Raw genomic sequence first — 13,438 nt, 5'->3', positions numbered from 1 at the left:
TCGCAACTGTTTTCTTTAAAAGATTACTCTGATTTTAAAAACAAGCATAAACAAATCGGTCTTTTCTGGCCGTGAAATTGGGGATGTCACACCCAACAAACCCCAAAACCCTAATAGTCCAAATATGGCCCATACCACAAAATTCAGCGGAAGTCAAACGACTGAGTACGCCCATCGTACTTAATCTACGCCCAACGTATGCCACCTTTGGCTAGTACACGTTGCGTATGAGCTGGGTACGCCCAACGTACTCCACATCAGCCCAATCTTAGCATTAAGTGCTTAAGTGGTTAAGCCAGTAAGTCTACTTCTCATATCTGATCCTAAATAATGTCTTAACACGTAAAGTTGGCAACTTTACTCCTTTGCATGTATTAATGGGACCCAATACTTGTTTTTATCCATCTATATCCATAATATGAACACCAACTTAAGCATGATTCAACCAAACCCATCAAGATGACATTTTTATGCACCCACAACCTCTGAAATGCTAAGATCTAACATTCTAAGTTCATGGAGTAGCTCATACTCACAAGAATGACTCTAGGGACCAAAAATAAAACCAAATTGAAACATTTACATTAAGGTATTTGTAACATTCGGGTTCCCAGGTATTCTATATTGTTCATTATTTTTGAGTTAGAGAGAAGGACTCGACGAGTTGGCGCTTAGACTCGTCGATTAGGATAGCGATTTTGACGGTTGGATTAATGATTGGACTCGACGAGTCGGCTTGGTGACTCAACGAGTCTGCGCTAGTGACAGAAACCCTAAATCTCAGGGTCTGTGTCCTATTTAAAGGCCTTTATGGCCTTCATTTGCGGCCATTACACCCCTGAGAAACCCTAGAGAGCAGAGAGAACGTTTGTAGTGCAAGAGGAGGGCTAATTCATCATTATTTGGTGTGTTTTAGCAAAGGGAAGGGAGGATTTCGAGCTAGGCAGTCTTGTGGGACTCAAATCTTCCATCATTTTGTGCAGAGCTGCTGTGGGAGGTAAGGATTCATGTCCATTTTCATTGAGTAATAGATTTCATGAATCTAGGGCTTTTTCTCTTCTTTTTGGTAAGAGATCTAGTGTATGTGATGTCCCCTTGTGTCAATATCATCAGATCTGGACCTTGAGAGGTCCAGAGAGTCCCTATTCTCCAACTTTATGCAGTCCTTTATGAGTTTGGGGCTTAGGTTATCATATTAAGGGTTATTTTGGCATATAGAGGTGATAGTGTGATGCATGGGCCTAAAGTTCGGACCTTTACGTGGTTATCATGCTTGGGAAGGTCAGATCTATAGGTTAGAGAAGCAGATCTGACCTCAGATGTGACAACCCAAAATTTCCATTCTGAACGAACCATATCAATCCAATAGATGTTAGAACAGTTACAGTGAAATTCCAGACTTCGAGTATAAGTTTGGCAGTTTTCAGGATTTACACTTAAGGAGATATCAGGAGAGTGGATGCACTAGGTTTTTGTGCAACACTGTTATTCCAACACTCTGATATATTAGAAATCATTTCCGGAATAAAAATATTTTCTGCCAAAAATATCTCAGGACTATAAATAATTCTGAACCAAATTGGTTCATTAGTTACATTCCATTTAGAGAAAAGTCAAAATTCTCTCTCACGGATCTTCGGGTTTTTATCCCAAATCGTGAGTACACTTCTCTAGTTGTCTTATAATGCTTATAATGTGCTTAATAACTTAGATTACATAGCAAATCTGTGAGATTCGGGAGTTTACCGCCCAAGAACGTTCTTGGAGAGTAAACTCCTATATGTGGCTTAAATGCTACCTAGTCTTTTCCCCATGTTAGGTAACTACCTTAGGCTTGTATGCTAGTGTGTATATGACGAGAAAACATCAAAATCGGATCAAGACCACAAGATTTGGGAGTTTACTGCCCAAGAACACGCGGAGAGTAAACTCCATTTTAAGGGCCAAAAGTGTCCCAATGTCCCTCAAAGCCTCGGGAATGAACCTAGAACCCACCATTGCATGTTTTAGACCACAAATCAATTAAGATTCATGGCTAGAAGTGAGTTCATGGCCAAGAGAGTTATTGGGTCGTGAACTCCATGTTTAAGTGCCAAAATGCCCTTAAAAACCTTCCTTAAGCCAAGAGGGTAATTTAGACAAGTACCCTAATGTGTTTTGGACTAGCTAACACACTTAGAACACCAAGAGTAAGGTGTTCATGGCCCAAAAGGTTCTAGGGCCGTGAACTCCATAAAATGGTGCCAAATGGTGTCATAAACTCTTCTAAATCCAAGTACAAAAGCCTAGTTTAGTTCCTAGTTAATTTAGAGACTTGAAAACACCATAAACACCCTCCCAAGGGAGTTTACGACCGTAAACTCCAAGGGAATATGGTCCCAGGGCCGTAAACTCCTAAAAGGAGTTATATTATGCCCTAAACTCTTCCATAGATCAAGCCATTAAGTAGAAATGCTTATTAGGGCCTTATAGAGCATCAAACATCAAATGGACACATAATTATGAGTTCATGGCCGTAAACTCATGAGTTCATGGCCGTAAACTCATTTGGTAGTGTTGTTAGGGTCATGAACTCCCTTATGGAGTTTTCCTTGAGCCCTACACACCATAGCTTCCCCTACAAACACTTAGATGCAATCCTAGAGGCTAATAACACTTGATAAAGGTGTTTAGCATGTCCTATGGTGTCTTGAATTTTTTATTAGTTGTTTATAGACTAATTTGTTACATATATGTGAAATTATATGTTAACTAGGATCATAAGTGTGTTCAAGACTTCACTTGACACCTAGCGGTCCTACCTCTTCAGTTCATCCGTATCACCCACAACAAGTGAGTTCATACCCCTTAATCAATGTTTTAACTATTTTTAAATGTTTTATGGGGGGGGGGGATACAAGTAGAATCATGCTACTTATTATATCAATCACATGTGATTAATAAGCAGCATTCAAATGATTTACTACTCATTAGCCGTTTTACCAAACAGTTTCCTTCAAATGATTTTCATAAACACTTTATATGTTTAAAACTCCTTATTACACTGTACATTTTACTCTGTATATTAAATTTCAAACTTATTTATAATTGTGTTTCAAACAAATGTTTCTAAACCGTTTTTATCAAACCCATGCCTTCAAAACCCTTTTATAGATCGACATCAAGTTGATCTTTTCTTAGAAAATATTTATGTTCAAAGGTTTTTACAAAACTTATTATATGCTTTTATTATAAATTGCATGCCTCTATATGTATGGTTATATAAGAAATGTTTAAAAGACTTAGGAAGGCTATCCACCCTATTTCCTTTTCGCGCTTGAGATATGGTCTGGTGGGATATCGGGTACCGTCCGAAGGTCGTTTAAATATTAGTTATATATCATGTGTACATATATAGTCATAAAAGGTCTTTCCAGTTCATCCAATACCCTTGGATAACAAGGGTATACATCCATGTTCATACGTACCAGTTATATTACTAGTAAGCTACCATATGGGTAGTTTAGGAAGATATTAGAACTATTACTAGAACTATTACTAGAACACGATATCATACAATGATTCAGTTCATTCATGAGTCAATACTTGCTAGATAGAGAAAGAACACACATTACAGCTAGCACACGCAAAACATTACAGTATATTGCTTTACATTTACATTGATACGTTTACATAGAGATCCTGTTATAAGCATGCCTATATATGTATAATTATATAAGCAATGTTTAAAGGACTTAGGAAGGCTATCCACCCTATTTCCTTTTCGCGCTTGAGATGTGGTCTGGTGGGATATCGGGTACCCATCCGAAGGTCGTTTAAACATTAGTTATATATCATGTGTACATATATGGACATAATAGTTCCTTTTAGTCAGTTCAGTACCTTTGGGTAGCAAAGGCATACGTTCATATACTTTTACATGATTACGCTTACATGAGTACGCTTACATATAAATAGAACAGACATCACTAGGTGCTATAACATGGAACCAGTTCAGGATCTAACTATACCGATGAATCACAACGCAATTGTGATCGTTATATCGAGTATAAATGATCATAGTAATGTGGATGCTCATGGCTTGCATACATGCAGGGGTCATGGGTAGGTCCCAAAATCCCTTTGATAGGGAGCGTATAGTCTGGGATCTAGACATCACATTATACCTTATCCCTCAAATAAGGCAGTTGAGTACCGATGTAGTTATTTATTACAAATGCTACAGTACTTAGAAGTATTACCCTAGACTTAAGGTAGTTGGTACGGTTGTAGTTCGGTACTACACCATAGTACTATTTCATTTTCCCATTACATTCACTTCGTGAATATTCACACGACGCACGGTAATGTAGAAAACTATATTTTTGGTTAATGATAGTCAGACTTGGGAAATACTCACTCTTACAAGAGACACACACAGACACTAGATGCCTTGGTAGAAGGGTACATAAAGATCAGTTAAGTCTTGGTAGAAGACTCCCTGTAATAATAGGAATCATAGGGATTTCTAGGGTTTTTCAAACGTTTACAGTTGTTTTACAAACATTTTCATACTTACAATTCATATAAATACAAATCCTTACATACAAATTAAGACACTAAAATACTTATGATCTCACCAGCTTCAAAGCTGATACTCGCTTTCAAAATTACTTGTATCCTCAGGTCATCATAGACAGGTACCGATGCAAGGATTAGGGAAGATGGAGCTCGTTGAAGACTCATCTTTCATTTTGATTTAAGCTTTAGTGTTTATCAAAATTTGACAGAACACAGTTGTATAATAATTCTATTATTAATGAAATGGATGATGTTGTTGCTTGTTTACTACTTTACATTGTTGTGATACTGTACATGACGTCCTCCGCGCCAGAACGTTTCCGCCGTTCTTGGTTTTGGGGTGTGACATCAGAAGGTCATTTGAGTATGATCATGGAAGCAACTCGTCAAGTTCATAAGGGGACTCGACGAGTCGAGTCGGGGTTGCCCCGCGATTCGTGACAGGAGGAACCCGTCGAGTGGGGGGATGACTCGACGTGCCATGAGACGCTGGAAGGATTCAGATGACCCTCATGGACTCTCCGAGTCGCCCATGTACACTCGACGAGTCGGGTCAAAGTTTGACCGTTGACTTCCGTTGACCTTAGGGTTTTGGTCAAGACTGATTCAAGAGAATTTAGGGAAGGGTGGAATGGTCTTCTATCCAATCCTTAGGGATGAGACTATGAGAGAGTATTGATTGGGAATGTTATTTGAATGATAGGAGGAGGCTAGGTCGGGATGTTGAGCACGAGAGTTTATCTGACTTCATTTGAGGTGAGTCTTCTCACTATACTGTACCTGGAAGGGTACCTTTGTGTGACCGGAAGGTCTTATATGCTATGAGATGTATGTGTTGTATGCAGTTATGTGATATGTATGTGTTATATATGTTATGTATGATAAGGACCGGAAGGTCAAGATGATATGGACCGGAAGGTCAAGAGGTTACGGACCGGAAGGTCGATATGGGTAGGACCAGAAGGTTTACTGGGATTCGGGACGAAAGTCCCCTGAGAAATTTGGACTGGAAGGTCCCATAGAGTTATGGTCTGGAAAGGAGTATGTGTTGTATGTGGTATTTTGGGGAACTCACTAAGCATTTATGCTTATAGTTGTTAGGATATATGTTTCAGGTACCGGCGAGGATCGCAGGAAGGCGTCGGCATGATCCGTACACTCTCATAGAGTTTACATTTGAGATTCTGGGAATTGTTTTGTTATGATGACATTGGATACATTATGTTTGATATTGTTTTTGATGATTAAAAGTATGGTTTAAAAATGAAAAATTGTTTTTGAAATTTACGTTGTTACAAGTTGGTATCAGAGCCTTGGTTTGAGGGATTCGGATGCACCTTCGGGTGTATCTGAACTCAAACTGGGGATTTGATAAAGTTTTTCATAAAATAATTTTTTTTTCTAAAGAAGTAAAAGGATTTGAGAAAAGCAAAGGAATCAGTGTGTACGATCAGCCAGCGCCTGAACAGTGATTTCCCAAAATACCCTTACATTATATGTTATGAGATATGTTATGCTAAAAGTAGGCTATGTATTCATATTAGGACTAGAGTGGCCTGATTTGTGATGCCTTAGCCTAGGAAAATTTCTACTGCTATGTGATGCTTGAGAGTGAGTAGGTAGCAGTGAGGAGTTTATGAGAGGCCCATCGAAGGGTAGCCTATGCTAGCGAGATGTAGATTACTTTTGATCAAGGATCCAAAGAGGAGGACTTGGGGTGAATACTGATGCGGTGTGGACGATAGTATAGGGCCCGTACTACTGAAGACACCAGATCAGTGCGCAGTCCGAGTAAGAATCCTTAGGATACTAGGGAACAAGTAGGGTTGAGTTATCGAGTATGAGTATGCTCGAGCAAGTCTCTGATATTTTTATGATGTCTTTCAGAGACATTGTGGTTGGGACACGCCACAGACCTGAGACGAGCGGCGTGAGTGACGAGGAGCTTTGTCAGATGATCCACGATGAGGTGGCAACGCGATTCGAGCCGAGATTCCGGAGATGTTTGGGTCTATCGAGACCACATTGATTGAGACCTTTGATGAGCGGTATGCAGCGGTTATTGAGGCTGCGGCTGCTGCAGCTACTGCAGCTGTGGCTGCTGCTAGGCCTCAGGGATGTGACTCGTTGTTTCAGGAGTTCAGCAACACGAAGCCACCAGAGTTTGACAGGACGCAAGATCCGATCGCTACGATGAGATGGATTTTTTAGATCATGGGATGCTTCTACACGTGTTCATGTCCAGAGCATCTGAGGGTATGGTTCGCGCTGAACCAGCTTCGCTTGGGAGCGAAAGATTGGTGGAAGTTCATGACGGTGAGCTTCACTCTTGCAGAGATTTCAGAGGTGACCTAGGAGAGGTTCACCACCATGTTCAGAGACGACTATGTTCCCCCAGTTGAGAGGGAACGATTGGCTCAGGAGTTCTTGTCCCTCAAGCAAGGCGCTGATTCTGTTACTGTGATCACCACGAAGTTTCATAAAAGGGCGATGTTTTGCCCTGAGCGGGTGTCTACCGAGCAGGCACGCATGAGTCGGTATTTGAGTGTTCTGAGGAGGGATATTCGGGAGTTCGTGTCAAACTCGACTTACCGGGCATTTGTTGAGCTCCAGGAAAATGTCCGAAAGAGGGAGATTGAGTTGGAGACTCAGGCCAGGGAGGAGGCCGAGTCTCAGGGGATGGATCGGCGGCCGGCACAGTATCAGCCGGAAGCCAAGCGGGCAAAGCCCGCCTATTCGAGATCTGGAGGCCAAAAGGGCCGCACTTGCGGGAAGTGCGGCAAGGGACATGATAGGGTTTATCGATCGGGTGCTTGCTACAAATGTGGCAAGGAAGGGCATATAGCCAAGGATTGCCCCAAGGGGTTCATGGTTTGCTTTCATTGCAACCAGACGGGCCATCGGAAGGCCGAGTGTCCGTAGCTGCGGGAGACAACACAGGGAGCATCGCATGGATCTGCCCCTGCCACCATGCGAGCTACTGAGGTTCGGCCGGTGAAGGCCGAGGCACCGAAAGCTCGCGAGAGAGCTTTCCAGTTGACAGCGGAGGAGGTCCACGCAGCGCCCGATGTCGTGGCTGGTACGTATTCTTTCATTTATTTATACTGAGTTATGATATGATGCTTATTTTACGATATGTGTAGGTATTTTTCTTGTGAATTCTGTACCTACTTTGGTGTTATTTGACTCGGGTACGAGTTGGTCATTTTTTTGTTTAACGTTTAGTCAGCACATCAGTATCCGACGATAGGTGTTGAGTCGACCTCTATGAGTTTCTATAGCTGACGAGCGAGCAGTGTATGCTGTGGATGTGATTCGAGGATGTGTACTCGAGATCTTCGGCGTTGAGTTCTCGATAGATCTGGTCCCGATCACGATGGGGGACATGTGTGTCATAGTGGGAATGGATTGGTTGAGCCGATTTGGAGCTGTTATAGACTGCGAGTGATAGTTGGTGACGATACGAGACCCTATTGGGGGAGTACTTACGGTGTATGGAAAGGGTACCTGATATGGGTCAGCGTTTTGTTCGGCTGCCAGAGCGAGATAGAGTTTACAGCAGGGTTGCAGTGGGTTTGTAGCCTATGTGATGGACACACGAGTGGCCGCTGGGAGGCCAAGTTCGATTGATGATGTTCCGATAGTGCGCGAGTTCCCAGATGTTTTTCCCGAGGAGTTTCCGGGTGTGCCTCCCGAGAGGTAGGTAGAGTTCCGCATCGATTTGGTTATGGGACCAGCGCCTATCGCCAAGGCGCCTTATCGCCTTGCGCCGCCAGAGATGCAGGAGTTATCCTCGCAGCTTTAGGAGCTGCTGGGGAAGGGGTTTATTAGACCGTGTAGTTCACCACGGGGAGCGCCGATCCTATTTGTCAAGACAAAGGATGGTTCACACCGGATGTGCATTGATTACCGGAAGTTAAACAAGTTGACGGTCAAGAACCGTTATCCATTACTGAGGATCGACGATCTATTCGATCAGTTGCAGGGAGCGTCTTGGTTCTCCAAGATAGACTTGAGGTCGAGATATCATCAGATGAGAGTGCGGGATGAAGATATCCAGAAGATGACGTTCAAAACTCGTTATGGGCATTACGAGTTCATGGTGATGCCTTTTGGGCTCACCAATGCACCGACAGCGTTCATGGATCTCATGAACAGGGTGTGCAGGCTGATGCTGGATCGGTCGGTGATCGTGTTTATCGACGATATTCTGGTATATTCGAGATCTAGAGAGCAACATGAGGAGCATCTGAGAGAGATTCTCGGGGTATTGAGAACGGAGAGGCTTTTCGCCAAATTCTCCAAGTGTGATTTTTGGTTATGAGAGGTCCAGTTCTTGGGACACCTCGTCAACTATAATGAGATTTTGTTCGATTCGGCCAAAATTGAGGCAGTTATGAGGTGGGAGGTGCCGATATCACCCACCGAGATCAGGAGTTTTCTAGGATTGGCCGGCTACTATCAGAGATTTATCAAGGATTTCACCAAGATCATCGTACCACTCATCAGGTTGACCCAGAAGGGTGTTTTTTTATGGGGTCTGGTGCAGCAGACCTCATTTGAGACACTTCGTTAGAGATTATGGGAAGCCCCGATGTTAGCCCTCCCAGAAGGGATGGAGGATTTTGTGGTGTATTGTGACGCATCGATATCGGGGTTGGGTGAAATACTTATGCAGAGGGGGCATGTGATAGCGTATGCATCAAGGCAGTTGGAGCCTCATGAGACGAGGTATCCTACCCACGATCTGGAGTTGGGGGCAGTGGTGTTCGCCCTCAAGATCTGGCGTCACTATCTGTATGGGGTTCGGTGTACCATACACACGGACCACAAGAGTTTGAAGTATTTGATGGATTAGCCCAACCTGAATATGCACCAGAGGAGATTGTTAGACGTGGTAAAGGATTACGATTGTGAGATTCTGTACCACCCAGGCAAAGCTAATGTTGTAGCTGATGCCCTGAGCCGTAGGGCAGAGAGTGCCTCGATTCGAGACATTTGTATGTAGTTGACAGTGATGACTCCGGTGTTGGACACCATTCGGGAGGCCCAGGCAGAGGTCGTGATACCGAAGAACTGCAAGAGGGAGCGGGTGATCGGGCAGGTGTCTGAGTTCGTTACCAATAACCGTAGGATGATGACCTTTCAAGGTCGGATTTGGGTGCCGTATGTAGGCAGGGCACGTACCTTTATGATGGAGGAGGTGCACAGATCGAGGTTCTCGATCCATCCTTGGGCCACTAAGATGTATTTGGATCTGAAGAAAGATTATTGGTGCCTTGTATGAAGAGGGATGTTGCATGGTTTGTTGAGAGGTGCTTGACCTATCGCAGGGTTAAGGCTGAGCACCAAGTCCGCACGACAAGTTGCAGCCACTTGAGGTTCCCCAGTGGAAGTGGGAACAGATTTCCATGGATATTATCACCAAATTGCCAAGGACCACGAGGGGTGTCGATGCGATTTGGGTGATTGTCGACCGGCTGACGAAGAGCGCTCACTTCCTTGCTATCAGTGAGAGTTCTTACACAAAGAGACTGGAAGAGTTGTATGTAAGGGAGGTGGTATCGCGACATGGAGTACCGATCTCGATTATGTCAGATCGAGATGTATGTTTCACTTCCAGGTTCTATAAGAAGTTCCATGAGGAGTTGGGTACGAGGCTGCATTTCAGTACCGCTTACCACCCACAGACGGACTGACAGAGTGAGCAGACGATTCAGACGCTCGAGGACATGCTTCGAGCATGTGTGTTGGACTTCGGGGGAAGTTGGGACATGTATTTTCCATTGGCTGAGTTCTCCTATAATAACAACTACCATTCGAGTATTGGTATGCCTCCCTTCGAGTTGTTGTACGGGAGGAGATGTCGAACTCCCATTTGCTGGGGAGAGGTAAGGCAGCACATGATGGGCAACACTGAGATAGTGCTTCAGACAACCGAACAGATACAACAGGTTAGACAGAGGTTGTTGACGGCTCAGAGTCACCAGAAGAGTTATGCGGATAGGCGACGATCCGAACTTGAGTTCCAGGTGGGAGACTTTGTACACCTGAAGGTGTCTCCTTGGAAAGGAGTGATTCGATTTAGGAAGAGGGGCAAGCTGGAGCCTTGGTACATTGGGTCGTTCAGGGTGACCATGAGGGTGGGCAGGGTAGCATATCGGTTGGAGCTACCTGTGGAGTTGAGCCAGATTCATGATACCTTCCACGCGTCTCAGTTGAGAAAGTGTATAGCCGACGAGTCGGCGGTGGTGCCGCTGGAGGATATTCAGGTGGATGCGAGCCTGAAATATGCTAAGAGACCAATCGTGATCCAGGATCGGAAGATCAAGGTTCTGAGAAACAAGGAGGTTTCCCTGGTTTAGGTCCAGTGGCAACATCAAAGAGGGTCCGAGCTGACTTTGGAGTCGGAGTTGGAGATGCAGAAGCGGAACCCCGAGTTGTTTGCCGAGCGAGACTTCGAGGACGAAGTATGATTCTAGTGGGGGAGAATTGTAACATCTGGTTCCCAGGTATTCTATATTGTTCATTATTTTTGAGTTAAAGAGAAGGACTCGACGAGTTGGCGCCTAGACTGGTTGAGTAGGATCGCGATTTGATGATTGGATTAATGATTGGACTCGAAAAGTCTGCGCTGGCAACGGAAACCCTAAATCTCGGGGTCTGTGCGCTATTTAAGGGCCTTTATGGACTTCATTTGCGGCCATTACACCCCTGAGAAACCCTAGAGAGCAGAGAGAACGTTTATAGTGCAAGAGGAGGGCTAATTCATCATTATTTGGTGTGTTTTAGCAAAGGGAAGGGAGGATTTCGAGCTAGGCAGTCTTGTGGGACTCAAATCTTCCATCATTTCGTGCAGAGCTGCTGATGACGTGCCTAGGGAAGCACAGAAGAATCGCGTCTAGCCCAAGATCCGGGCATGCCAACCAGGCTCAGCCTAGCAGGCTTAGAGCCCGCTGGTGCTCCCAGGAGCGGAAGGCTCGCGCCCGCCAAGGGACACTCCCAGCTCCAAGACAAAAGATACGGTCAGGAGACAAACAAAAGAATTAGGCCATTACCGTCAGAGCCAATGAGAGTTCCCTAACAGTTGAAGGCGCATGACCCTCCAATCAGTGCCCCTGATCTTGTCTCCCCAAAAAGTGATCTTGTCTGGTACGGATCAGGAAAGGGCGCTAGGTATAAAAGGATATGCTCTCAGAACCACGAGGTAAGCTCTCTCCACTCTTAAAAGAGCATATACCCAAAAACCCTAAATACTCTCTAACTTGACTGTCGGAGCGTTCTTCCGGGAGATCCTCCCGGAAAGCGGCTGACGACTTTCCTTCTTTATGATCTTGCAGAGGCAGCCGAGGATCCAACTGCACATTACCAACCGAGCCAAGTCAAGGTCACATCATTTGGCGCCGTCCGTTTGTGAGACTAAGAACACAAACTAAAAGCACAGAAGCGAAAGGTCAATAACGTCCAACGACAGTGAGAGATGGAAGGCTAGTCCCATACATCCCATGGCAGCGTTGGACGAAACGCCGCCGTCTACAGCAGTCAGCAGGGCCGCTCTAGGCAAAGGAAGTTCTACAGTAACTACCGAAGGTCCCCCACAACCGCCAATTTACCAGCCAAGAACAAACCCGGTGGGGCCACTTCCAACAACGTCCCTTCAGATGCCACCGTTCTTTGTGCCGCCAATGCAACAAACACAACCGGTTCACTCAACAATGCTTCCGCCAAGCCATGTTTTCAACATCCCACCGTTGTTTATAGCGCCGCCACCATACCAGGTGACGGGCGGACAGAGTTCAATGCTTTCAGTGCTGCCGCTGACGCAAACCACGATAGGTCATACGCCACCTGCTTATTCGATGGTCGACACATGGATCAGACCAACCATCACTGCCAACAATAGCCTGCAGCAGACAATAACGGTCAACCCTATGACCCCTATACAGTATACACCCATTCTCCTCCGGTTATTCCCTCCAACTACCATTCCGGTCGTACCCCTTTTACGGACCAAGCCCTGGCTATCACGCGTCGCCACCATATGGCTCGAACCCCCAATACCAGCAACAGGGAGCGTCAATCGTCCCAGGCCAAGATTGCCTTTCCCGTAGCATGACGTTTCCATTCATCAAAGAATTGTTGGATTATGAAATACCAAACACAACCAAGCTGCCGACACTCAAGACATACAACGGAACCACTGACCCAGATAACCACGTCGACACATATGAATAGACGATGAGGTCACTGAAGCTTGACGAGAGGTTTTGGTGCCTGTATTTCCCAACAACCCTTGATGGCAATGCTGACACATGGTTCAAGACGCTGCGACCAGGCAACATTTCCAATTTTGCCCAACTTAAGTACCTTTTCCTTACCAACTTTATGCAATTACGCAAGTACAAGGGAGACTCTCATTCAATCATAAGCTGTAAGCAAACGGAGGGTGAAACTGTACGAGAATACTTCACAAGGTTCATAAACGCCACGTTAGACGTACCGGGGCATGATGAAGGGCTCATAGCTGGCGCCTTTACGTGGGGAATGTTTCTAGGCCCTTTATCACAAAAAATCATGGGAAAGAAGCCTCTAACACAGGCCGAATTGAAAGAAAGGGTGGAGCGATATCTAAGGTAGGAGGTGATGGGTTTTGAGCATTCTAACACTTCCTAAGTGTACATGCAACCCTAATAACCTTGGATCTATGTTTGTCTAATTATCATGCAAAGTTGAATTACAAGGTTATATTCCTATCTAGCATACATGGGGAACAATTTCTAACTTGAATGAAAGATAGAATAACTTACCTTGTTGTTGCTTATGTTCCTTGAAACCTTGTGAGCCTAGCACCCCAAGTGTGATGCCTCAAATGCTTCAC

At 44.7% G+C, this 13,438-nt stretch overlaps 1 protein-coding gene across 1 annotated transcript; it reads left to right on the top strand.

The window, feature by feature from the left end:
- Positions 1 to 12,065: 12,065 nt before the first annotated feature.
- Positions 12,066 to 12,671, top strand: LOC111914998 (proline-rich receptor-like protein kinase PERK2). The gene has a single exon (XM_023910698.1). The coding sequence runs from the start codon at positions 12,066 to 12,068 to the stop codon at positions 12,669 to 12,671; it is 606 nt and encodes a 201-aa protein (XP_023766466.1).
- The last annotated feature ends 767 nt before the right edge of the window (positions 12,672 to 13,438 follow it).

Source organism: Lactuca sativa, chromosome 8 (genome assembly GCF_002870075.4).
Source record: "Lactuca sativa cultivar Salinas chromosome 8, Lsat_Salinas_v11, whole genome shotgun sequence".
NCBI classification, from domain to species: Eukaryota; Viridiplantae; Streptophyta; class Magnoliopsida; order Asterales; family Asteraceae; genus Lactuca; species Lactuca sativa.
Note: the sequence above shows the minus strand (reverse complement) of the source record. Positions and strands in the feature narration are given on the sequence as shown.